The sequence below is a fragment of the Lissotriton vulgaris genome, chromosome 3_1 (genome assembly GCF_964263255.1).
Source record: "Lissotriton vulgaris chromosome 3_1, aLisVul1.2, whole genome shotgun sequence".
Taxonomy (NCBI): Eukaryota; Metazoa; Chordata; class Amphibia; order Caudata; family Salamandridae; genus Lissotriton; species Lissotriton vulgaris.
Genome location: NC_141689.1, coordinates 404,535,361 through 404,548,106, shown reverse-complemented (window position 1 = coordinate 404,548,106; position 12,746 = coordinate 404,535,361). Strand labels below are relative to the sequence as shown.

At 41.1% G+C, this 12,746-nt stretch overlaps 1 protein-coding gene across 1 annotated transcript in view; it reads right to left on the bottom strand.

The window, feature by feature from the left end:
- ITGA1 (integrin subunit alpha 1) overlaps positions 1 to 12,746 on the bottom strand; it is an 813,868-nt gene that overhangs the window by 280,590 nt on the left and 520,532 nt on the right. The window contains exons 12-13 of the mRNA XM_086960618.1: positions 8,484 to 8,626; positions 7,632 to 7,775 (exon numbers count right to left, since the gene is read on the bottom strand). Of these exons, the coding sequence (XP_086816744.1) occupies positions 7,632 to 7,775; positions 8,484 to 8,626 (287 nt within the window). The remainder of the gene's footprint in view (positions 1 to 7,631; positions 7,776 to 8,483; positions 8,627 to 12,746) is intronic.

Genomic DNA, 12,746 nt, shown 5'->3' with positions numbered 1-12,746 from the left:
TGTTTGCCATAAGTTGGCAGGGTATGCTAAGACGTGAGTCCCTTGCTCACTTTGCCACTGGATTCAAGCAAGCCTGGCTGAAGACGGCTGTAATGCCAGAAACCGGTCCTAGGAAGCTTGTTTCCGGTCCAGGGAAGGCATGGCTTGGCAGTCCGGGCTGGACTGTTACCATGAGGCACAGGGTCAGACTGATTTGTATATGGCCATGTCTGAACTGGGGTGGCAGAGTGGGCTAAAGAATGGTGATGGATTAAACTCAGATCTGTTGATTTGGTGTGAGTGTTTTATTGATTCAGATGCTCCGTCCATCACCACCCCCTTTTGTACCGCTTTGTTCGCCATAAGTTGGCAGGGTATGCTCAGACGTGAGTCCCTTGCTCACTTTGCCACTGGATTCAAGCAAGCCTGGCTGAAGACAGCTATAATGCCAGAAACCGGTCCTAGGAAGCTTGTTTCCGGTCCAGGAAAGGCATGGCTTGGCAGTCCGGGCTGGACTGTTACCATGAGGCACAGGGCCAGACTGATTTGCATATGGCCATGTCTGAACTGGGGTGGCAGAGTGGGCTAAAGAACGGTGATGGATTAAACCCAGATCTGTTGACTGGGTGTGAGTGTTTGATTGGTTCAGATGCTCCGTCCACCACCACCCCTTTTTGTACCGCTTTGTTCGCCATAAGTTGGCAGGGTATGCTCAGACGTGAGTCCCTTGCTCACTTTGCCACTGGATTCAAGCAAGCCTGGCTGAAGACGGCTGTAATGCCAGAAACCAGTCCTAGGAAGCTTGTTTTTCGTTCCAGGGAAGGCATGGCTTGGCAGTTCGGGCTGGACTGTTCCCATGAAGCACAGGGTCAGACTGATTTGCTTATGGCCATGTCTGAACTGGGCTGGCAGAGTGGGCTGAAGAACGGTGATGGATTAAACGCAGATCTATTGACTGGGTGTGAGTGTTTGATTGGTTCAGATGCTCCATCCATCACCACCCCCTTTTGTACCGCTTTGTTCGCCATGAGTTGGCATGAGCTCAGACGTGAGTCCCTTGCTCACTTTGCCACTGGATTCAAGCAACCCTGGCTGAAGCCGGCTGTAATGCCAGAAACTGGTCCTAGGAATCTTGTTTCCAGTCCAGGGAAGGCATGGCTTGGCAGTTCGGGCTGGACTGTTCCCATGAGGTACAGGGTCAGACTGATTTGCATATGGCCATGTCTGAACTGGGGTGGCAGAGTGGGCTAAAGAACAGTGATGGATTAAACCCAGATCTGTTGACTGGGTGTGAGTGTTTGATTGGTTCAGATGTTCCGTCCATCACCACCCCATTTTGTACTACTTTCTAAAAGTGGCATTTTCAAACACACAATTAAAAGAAAAAATATTTCTTTATTTTGCATTTCAAAACCTGTTTTTCTTAACAATACAATAAACAAAGGACACTTTCCCACTTCATGACATTACATTAACGATAAGTTCTTGTAGTCTTACATTCCAAGGCGATACAGCACAATAGACAAGCAATCCTCCATATCATGTTGTTATCATTCTGCGCCCTCCGACAGGCCATGAGTTTAGAAAGCCTTATACCCCAACTTCGAGTTATCACGAAGGCATACAGTATCCCACTTATCGCAACACTTCAAATGGTCTCTATGGAGCAAAATGCGCCCTACAGAGTTACAATAATACAGGGTTCGGTACACTCATGTCGTGACAATCTCCCTTAGCCACCCCGTTGCCCCCTTCTTTAGCAGCTTTATGTGTACTATACAGTCCCCAAAAGTTCTTAGACCTATTGTGGGGAGGGGGAGGTCACTATAGTACTCCATTTAGGTGCAGCAGTACAGCATGTCCAAAGCCCATTGAGCAGTCGTAGGAAGCGGTCCTTTTGACCAACAAATCGCCCCCCTATGCTGGGCCATCAACAGCCCCATGTCCACCAACCTCCTGTAGGCAAAGGCTTAGAGTAACCCAACAGCGCCAGATCTGGCTCCGGTTCAAAATACACGTTCCAAAAACTTCGCAACTCCCGGGCAAAGCCATGTCAGATGCATGAAGTCTGCCACCTGCATGTTGCAACGCTCACACCTTGATTCCTCCCTCAGACCATACCTGAAAAGACTTTCCGGGGTGTAGTAAACTGTTAAGATATTTGAAATGTATCAGCCGGTGTCTACCATTAAGGGAATCGCGTTGTGTATTAAGGCAACAGTACGTCCACATGGCGTCGTCAATTTCCCTATTTAGATGCCTTTGCCATGCCAAACAGGCCTTCGTAATTCTCCCTATAGGACATAGTGTGTTTGTAAATTTTAGGAACTAGTCCCATTGGTGCATCGGTTTTTAGAAACTAAGGAAAGGGCGGTCAGTTCCAGTGGTTCCGCCAGATCACTCCTCAATAGCTGATGTAACACATGTCTGGTTCTATGGAATTGACACTTGGAGAGTAGTGTGGGCTGCCATGGCATCCCAGTTTTTCGCTGTACCTCCCTCAAATAAATCACAAATAGTACTGATCTCAATGGAATTAAGCGCACAAACAACGCCCCAACTCTACACGGCGGCAACCAGTGACACCATTCTACGGGAGCTAGAGGTGAATACAGGAAAACCTGCAACTTTAGGAGGTGATGCAAGGCATGGGTGGTTGCCTTGGTTAAGTCCAGTATGCCAGTCCTGCGGTCCGGTGGCGAAAAGAGCAGCATGGGCAAGGGATGGAGGGTAGCCACCTCCCTCTCAATGCGCAGATGAGGGATGTTTGGCAAGCCGTGTATCCATGTGCACTCTGCGCTGCCTTATTATAAATATCTAAATCGGGTGCACACAGTCCTCCCATGTGGTAAGGTAACATGAGACTTTGCCATTTAACCCTCGGTTGTTTGCCACCACATGCCAGTTTAACCATCATTGTTGTGAGCCTCTTAAAAAATATACTTGGGAGAACCATTGGGATGTTGGTAAAAAGAAACAGAAAATAAGGGAGTATCACCATTTTCAATATAGAGATTCGGCCTAGGAGAGACAACGGCAAACACATACAGCCTTCCACCTCATCTTCCAATTTACTAACCAGCTCGCCGTCATTTTCCCTAAAGACAACGTCCTAGTCCGATTGCAACTGAATACCAAGATTTCGTACCGAGTCTGTAGTCCACTGCAGTGGATAATCAGGGTCAAATTGAGTTGTGGACGGAGTAAGAGGAAATATGATGGACTTCGACCAATTAACTCGCAGCCCTGAAACCCCCCCCCCAAAAACAAACTATTTCCCGCAATACAGATGAGAGATGTCGTTCAGGATCGCGAATATAAAGGAGCATGTCATCCGCGTATGTCGAAACTATAAGTTCGTAGCCAGAAACACAAATACCTATATATCTATGATATTCGCCAAGTGCACAGGCTAAGGGTTCTGCCACCAAAGCGTAAAGCATTGGGGACAGCAGGCAAACTTGCCGCATACCCCTTGTGATACTAATAGAGTCTATCACCAGGTCGCCGATTTTTATTCTGGCCGTGGGTGAACTATACAGCACCCCTAGCAACTGCAAGAAGACCTCCCCTAACCCCATCCGCAACAGAACCTGTCTCAGGAAGGGACATTCAACAGAGTCGAAAGCCTTCTCGTTGTCGAGAAACACTGCAACTGCTGGAATGTCCGGTTTCAAACACACAATTCAAAAACCTTCTTCCTAAAAAGATGTGTTAGTAAATTCTGAGTTCAGAGAGCCTAAACTTCATTTCTCTATCTGGTCCTAATGGAAAGTTATACTTGTAAGATGTTTACCAAATAACTCCCATGTTAGCCAATGGGACAGAGAGCCTTTCAACAATCAAAAACAGCACATGGGTAGTTTCGACCAATCAATCAGTCGGACCGGGTGGATCTGTCATACGGCCATTACTACTTGACATAGTGCATGTTTCTACGCTTGTCTGACTCACAGAACAGCGTTTTCTTGCACTAAAATACCATTTATGGTACCATGATCACTACTTTTTACTAGTCCTTAGCACGTCCACACAGAGATTTCTCGTTGCAGAAAACCTATGAGATGGATCGCACTAATTATGTGTTGTTTGTCTTTTTTGTATGTACATCTTTCTTCTTTCAGACTATAGAGGTACCTCTAAATTGAGGGTAACCCACCACTTGATGGTTTGATTTTTGCACTTGAATACATTTTTCTACACCTGCTTTTAACTTTCACGTCCTCAGGTAAGGGTGGGCCTTAGCGTGCCCATACCGCCGAGGTACACATTCTTACGGTCCTGATGAAAGCCCAGTAAATGACACATAGATGGGCAGAAACATGTTGACCCAACTTTAAGTGGAAACAACCAATCCATTAATTGGTAGATTTCCCACACATATTTTATCCATGTCAAACTGACCATTGAATAAACTTTTTGTATGGTACAGTTTTTGACATTTTTTTAATCACATTTCTTTTTGACACCCTTGCCACGAAGAACCAGCTCCGCAGTAATCTGGCGTTGTAGCACACCAGGGAGGCATTTGGCTTCTCCTAGTGGGCCCGATGATGAAGCATGTCACCACCCAGGGTGGTGAGTGAGGGCTTCTCAAAAAATCCCTACTGATTTCCAATGTGACTTTTTCAGGGTGATTTTTCCTTCTCTGTGTCTAGTGCTCATACACTTTTCCTTCACAACACTCTTTTGTTGTTTAATAAGATTGACTAGGGGGACTAAGAGTGTCCTTTACCCTCTCTCTCAATTTGTTGTTACTAATGTTACACACCTTGTCACTTATGTGAGCACCTGAACTTATATCTAAGATTTGATTTTGTTATATGGAATTAAAACTACACATGCTGCCCTACTTACTCTGCTCCCTATTGATTTAATCCCTTAAAAATAACTCCTTGTTTCTCTTTGGACCTAATTGGGCCACCCTTGAACCATTGTCTTTCTTACATGCAAAGCATCTAAGCCAGCAAAACCGAAATCCTGCAGACAATAAGAAATACGGGAGGTAGAGGCAAAAAGTCATGGGAAACCACACAAAAGATGCCAAGTCTAGCAAGGACCATTTAGAAGGCAGGTTTGTAACCACAGTCAGTGATTTTTCATCTGTGACAGGCAGAAACTCACTTTTATCCAAATTCATCCTCTACCCAGACAGAGAAGAAAAGTGAGCGATCCGCTTCATGAGGGCTCTCAATGAGGTTGCAGGTCGTGTGAGGATAACAACATATTGTTTGCATATAGTGAGCGTTTGTGTTCTTCAACTGGGATTGGGATTCTGTGTATGTCAGGGGAATTTGCCTTATGTTTTAGTGTAGTGACCCCTTGACAAAGCTAAACGGCTTCCCTTGCGTTGTACTGTAACTTTGGGGGTTCAAGATGTTTAGAGACACTCGTATTGCAGTGTAAACTGAATGATTAAATACTTATGAGAAGTGCCAATTTTAAAATACAGGGTATTGAATGAGAAGGCGAAATATACTAAAAGTATTTGTGTCCATAAGTAATTGAAGAAATCTCATTTTTATTAATTAATTTTGGCTCAGAACATTCCAACTAAGAGCAGATTCACCCCATGGATGTTTCCATTTACTCCGCATTAGAAGACACTGAGAAATCTTCTAAAAGGCGTGGTTAAATGTGTTTAATTTGCTATTTCAATTATGTACTGTTGTACATCCTATTGCTAGTAAATATTTCAGTTCACCATATGATGATGTTTGCAGCTGAATCAGTTAAACATTGCTTTATTAAATCTTCTGTAAACTTGCATTCTCAAACATCCAGTTAAAGCCAATACGTCTAACCTACGTGAGGAACTGACTGTGTCAGTGTTTTTAGCCATGTTATAGAGCATCAGATTATTGTGCAGTATGGCTGAAAGTCTTTTTTAAAGTACTATGACTTGGTCAGTGCTGGAGAGTGGAAAGTAAAGCAACATAGAGGGAGAAAGGTGAGGGGAGTCGTGACCACATCATAGCACTTGGCAGGCGGAGGGGCAACATGGAAAACGTAGGGAGGTCAGATGGGTGGGAGGTGCAACATAGATAATGGTGGGAGGGAGAGAGGGAAAAAAGCACTATCACACAGCCAACGGTATCCGCTTTTGTGCACTTTTTGTTATGGATAAACAAGGAAGGCAGAGGAACAATAAGAGCCGGTAAAGAGTTTGGGCCTGGGACAGAACACCTCTGGTAAACTTCCACCCTTCTTGTGAATAAACCTTGGAGCAGCAGCTAATATGTGTCAGAAGAAGCACCAGAAAAGAAAAGAATTAGATAAGAAAATCAAGGCACCAAAGGTGTAAGCATGCTGTCCGACAATAAGAGGAAACCCTGCTGAGTATCCTTGACCGGGTCAGGGGGCCGGTGGCCTCTTTCTAAAATTGGTGGAGGTTGGCACTCCATCACCCTGCAACCACCCCCCTGACTTGTGCCTCGTGCCTCAATCCTAAAAATTTTGAAGATGCAAACTTTCTTCTTAAAATAACGAGCCTGGACCTCACATTGCTACAGCTCAGAGAGAGCCTCTGCCCATGCGTAGTCCACAATGCCAGTCTTTGTGAGCATAATGGACAAAAATCCCTTTTCCTTTGGTCCTTGAATCCCGCATGCGTAGTGTGCAGCAAAAGCATTTGCCCTTAATGTCAACACATGGAAATAGAAAGCATACCCTGTGTTCAGTGAAAGAAATCCACGAGGCAAGGAAAGCCTACATGTAATCGCTACAGGGACTTGTGGAGTCTCTGCCGTCTATCATCAATCTCAGGAATTAAATAGAGTAATTGGTGTAGGGGAAACACTGTAGAAAACTCTGTAATTACATTCTTAAGAGCTGGACATCATACAAACATTAAACAGGTATCACATAGATGTGACCACTTCCAGTCGTCGACCATATTGGGTTTGAAGGTCTCGTAAGCACAGCACCAATAGCGGAAAGATAAATAAAATACTGTTATTAGGTACTTTTTCAATGCTCCAAAACATTAAAAGGAAGTGTTGTAATATGTAGAGTACTCAATTACAAGCCAACTACAATGACTGACAGTCAAGCTTTAAATAGGAAGTGATGGCGGGGCTCCAAGCTCTTTACTGCATACAATACCCCTCGCTGTAACAGCGCATACACTCTGTTTAGGCGAGACCTAAATAGAACAACACTGAGCATCAACAAAAGTTGTTGCACTGCGTATCTCTTAGGGGAGAGAGCAGTGCAGAGCCATATCTACTATGGTAGTGTGCAGCCGCTCTTTCCCAGCCCTGTCACCCAACAGGCTGACTTCTTCTACACACACACCTTTATACCATAGTGCGTGGGAAGTATATGGCTTCCTTTTAGACGTGTGTATATGTATTATATATTTTTTAATGTGACTCAATATTGTCCTGATATAAATTAAAATATATAACTGATTTAAATTAGGAAACTTAAAGGTGAGTATACCAAACAGACTTTTTGACCGTTAATTTAAACATAACCTTTTCCATTGCTGTATGTGTCAAAGTATACTTATGTTTAGTATATAGTGCTGAAACTTTATTGTAAAAAGTACATTTCATTTATCAAAAATGGATGAAAAAACAAATGGTTGCTTTATTTAATGCCATAACATACTTATATGAGCATAAATCATACATCACGTGATACATTACCTCATTCAGCGTGTATACATAGACTTTTCCTTGCTCTTCCTTTTCTGTTCCCATGTAGGTTGGCGCTCCAACAAGGAGAATGTCAGTAAAAGTGTCGTTATTGATGTCTACTGTTGTTATAACACCCCCATAATATGAACCAATCTAAGAATAAAAAAATGTGTGTTAAAAGGTAGCAAAAAATGTGTGAAAGAGTTGTTCTAGCCCTAAAGATACACATTTACAGGCCATGGGCTCATGTAGTGCAATCTACTGGGGAAGTATAAGTAAATACAATATGCCAATTGTGACTAAGCTAATCTTACCACGTTTAAGAGCGAGGGCACAAGCACTTTAGCACTGGTTCGTAGTTGTCACAGTTGTCAATCAATCAGTCAAAAGCAGATTGCTATTGTTTATACTTTTTGTTGAGCCCCCCCACTCCGAAATGCTGAAGAATCAATAAGCTGAAAATCAATTATATATGTTTAAGTAATCTTTTTTAAACCTCTTTTTCAAATGTATGTTTCTTTGGTGAACAGGATTTGCCAACATACTATTTTGAAGTGTCAAATACAGGCCATGACTGGTGGATCAGTCCCTAAAAATGGAGTGCAGCCACTTTCTTCCTTTGGAAAATCAATCTATAACACATTGGACATGGTTGCACATAAATGTAGTGTATATGTTATGGATCGTCCTATAAAACAGAGACTATGCAAAGGAAAATTTATCATAATCCAGCAATGATCACACTAACTTCCCAATTCCCAATTCGTACATCCTGTCTAGTTTTAAAGCCTTCTTACACATTCTCGCTTACTCATTTAATTTGAATTATCAACATGTGTGCTTTTTTTTAGGCAAAATTACCTGTTCACCTTCCAATGTCTGCAATACTTGTATTTCCTTTCCATTCATTTTATAAATGATAACTTGACCAGTGTGATTATACCTGGGCTGGCCCGCAATGTATAATTCACCTCCAGGTATGGATGCAGAATTTACAGTGTAACCTACAGCACCGACAAAATCAAATATATTTATACGTCAAAAATCTTCTTAATAGCTGTTCATCATAATTATTATTATCATGTTTATAATTAGTTGTTAGTGAAACATAATAAAAAGGTAATCATTACAGACATTATAAGATATTGTTGCATAAAGAAAAATCTTTGCACAGCATATATTTAAAAAACTGCCTCCCATGTTAACATTAATATAACAGCTTTTCCGTTCTAGCCAATTAGATATTCATGACCTGCAGGGCATAAGCCTGCATAGCATTCTAATTTGCCCATGACTTAAATTGAATGAAATGTTTTTCCTTGAATGTAGGATGACGACCCAATGCACAATTAAACATATTGGACTGTATCAGATGAAGTGAGCACTGTGAGGGCTAAGACAATCTCTGCCACAATTTCGGGGTTACAATTGTCAGTTGAAAAGCTGGTGCAGCAATATTTTCCGACCTTAGACAGTGGTAAATTCCAACTTCTCAGGGGGACTTTACATGGGCTATGCAGCATTGGGTTGAACATTAAGCAGCCTTTTCTAACATAGCTGATGTCTACAACAGAACATAAAAAATTGCATGCACAGAGCAACTCAATTAAAGCATAGCAGGTCATAATAACAGCGAAAACATAGTGCAACCTAGAAGCCACAGTACAATACACCAATACATTGCAATAGCTTAGCAGAGAAATGGATCACTGACAGGACAGAATATCACAAATACAAATATTGTGTGGACAGAATACTTTCTCAAAAATATCGAAGACCAATATATCAGGACGGTAAGTGCAAATAGGTAAGTATAGATTTAATATTCTTAACTCCACATCTATCCTTGTACCTTGAAGATATAGAGAAATAAGTTTATTGCATAGTTAATAAAAACCATTTCATATGAAGCTAAAAATTGTACAAGCGATTCATCCATTGTGTCATATGACTACTAGTTTGGAATGGAAATAAGTATATTGTGCATAAGATGTAAATCATCCGGTCCTATTGGAGGGGCACAGTCAGTGATTAAAATCCTTTCAATCTATGGTTTCAGAAAAGTGCTAATAGTTCGTGCAACATATCATATGTAATAGAAACGCAAAAAAATAATTCATAAAGAGTGAATAATCTGATCTTACAGATCTTGCGTGATCTTACAGTTTCTTTTTCATGATTGTTTAATGCTCTTAAAGTGCATGTGCGTTGTACAAGTTCAATCTTACAGGTACAGCGACGTCTTACGGGTACTTTCCTTTGTTGTTCTTCGTCTCTCTTAAAGTGCCTGTGCCTTGTGCAAATAAATCCTATATTTCGTAAGGGTACATATATGTAGGGTTAAATATAGTAAAATGTAGCTTACCTTTAGAAACTTATCAGTGGAGGGAGACACTTGCTGGACGAGAGATGTTCTTCCAAAAGTAGATAAGGTCGGGTGATCTTTGTTTTTCCCACCAGAACGGTTATAGATATTAAAAATATTGACAGCAGTCCCTGTTAGATGCCTTGTATTGATCCCCAAAATGTCTGGTGATTGAATGTCTAATTTTTGGATGATACAATGAAGGGAGATCTTGGCCCAGATAATCAGCCCCCAAAACATCTACCATTTGTTAAAACCATGGTATCAATACAATAAGAAATGTACCCTACTCTATGAACCAGGATTCTTGAATTAAAACAATTGGAAAAGAATCCATGAATTTGTTCCATAAGGGGTCAGTGACGTTATGGAGAACACCAGCGGTGTTCCATGAGAGAATTCAAATATTTGGGTCATCAGCAGGGCCATCAATAGGGAATACATTTGATGAATAGGCTGGGTTAGCAAAGGAGGATGTAACATTACCAATAGATCTTTGGATCAAGCCTTGCTTATAATGCCCGAGGTCCCATATTATTGCAGTCAGTCGATCTCTTTTAGTGGAGATGTAGAAAGGATGGCAGGACCTGATGGATTAGTTAACACACCTGAGACACCCTCTACATAGCAAGGACTAGAAGATTGTTGACAGTCTCAATGAGCATTAGCTTGGGAAGAAAAGAACCTTTGCGCTCCAACTGAGTAGCCCGGCACAAGTGTTGAGCTAGAAGACTGAGAGGGATCAGATGGCGCAAGTTCAGGACTGAAAACTGAAGTCATTTTTTCTCCAATGTACAGTATCTTATTTTTATGACCACACTTTTTTGATAGGAGGAGATGCCTTCTAACTGTGTGTGCCGACTTAGCTACAATTGTTGTAATCCAATATATTCATATTTCATTGTGAACCAACTTATCAATTATGTATTGTCTTTATTTTCATCATGATGGCTGACACTGCTGCATTTTGATAACCTTGATGACTGATGAATATTGTGTCCTCAACCAAGAGAATATTTCTATTGTTTGTTGTTGTTGAACTTGCTGTTTAATTTTGATACATTGAACTCATGCATTATGTTTTGGTAATGCTTATCCAAGTTTGCAGACCTCTCAATATGGTGACCATTTTATACAAAGTTCGGAGTCCACTTTCAATTGGTGTGTACTCACTGATAAAAGGCTGCTTTTCACAAGAACATGTAAATGTAAGCAAGTCCGGGAAGCCGAAACATGTTGCATGAGCTGGTGTTCATCTCTTCAATAAATTAATATTTTCCGCAAGTCCTGAGTGCATATAGGCACATTTTATTAAGAGCGTGGGCAACCTTACTTTAATCCGCTCAGGCACCGCTCCTGGTACCGTGAGCAGCAAGTCAAAGTGGACTTCTGGCAAAACACACATATATATGTATATATAACACAAAATATTAACAAATCAACTGCAAAACATGAAATAAATTGCCAAATTAATTCAATATAAAAAACTATACAATCCAAAAAAGGCACTTACTAAAAATAATATATAGATTTAAAATATATATATATATATATATATATATATATATATATATATATATATATATATATATATATATATATATATATATATATATATATATATATATATATATATATATATAAACAAATAATATAAAATTAAACAAACAAATATTAATAGATATATTTAAATAATATTAAGGAAAGCATTCAGTCTGAGAATAATAGATAACATATTTCCACTCCACTTTATGCAACAGAAGTGAAAGTGTAGGCTTTCAGAGGGGTAAAATGTACTATTTCCACTCCAGTCTGGGCAACAGTAGGGAAAGCATTGGACTTCGGAAAAGTAAGATTTACTATTCATACTCCAGTTGGTGCAACAGTAGGGAAAGTGTTGGACTTCGGAGGAGTACGATTTACTATCCCTACTCCAGTCTGTGCAGCAGTAGGGAAAGCATTGGACTTCAGAGGGGTAAAATGTACTTTTACCACTGCAGTCTGTGCGACAGTCAGGAAAGCGTTGGACTTCAGAGGGATTAAATTACTACTCCCACTCCAGTCTATGCAACAGTAGAAGGAAAGCAATGGGCATCAGAAGGGTAAAATTTACTATTACCACTCCAGTCTGTGCAACAGTTGGGAAGGTGTTGGATTTTGGAGGGGTAAAATGTACTATTCCCATGCCAGTCTGTGCAACAGTAGGGAAAGCATTGGACTTCGGAGGGGTAATATGTACTATTCCTACTCCAGTCTGTGCAACAGTAGCGAAAGTGTTGGACTTCAAAAGGGTAACATTTACTATTCCCACTCCACTCTGTGCAACAGTAGGGAAAGTGTTGGACTTCAGAGGGGTAAAGTGTACTATTCCCACTCCAGTCTGTGCAACAGTAGGGAAAGAGTTGGGCTTCAGAGGGATTTAATTACTACTCCCACTCCAGTCTATGTACAGTACAAGGAAAGCAATGGGCATCAGAAGGGTAAAATTTACTATTACCACTCCAGTCTGTGCAACAGTTGGGAAGGTGTTGGATTTCGGAGGGGTAAAATGTACTATTCCCATGCCAGTCTGTGCAACAGTAGGGAAAGCATTGGACTTCGGAGGGGTAATATTTACTATTCCTACTCCAGTCTGTGCAACAGTAGCGAAAGTGTTGGACTTCAAAAGGGTAACATTTACTATTCCCACTCCACTCTGTGCAACAGTAGGGAAAGTGTTGGACTTCAGAGGGGTAAAGTGTACTATTCCCACTCCAGTC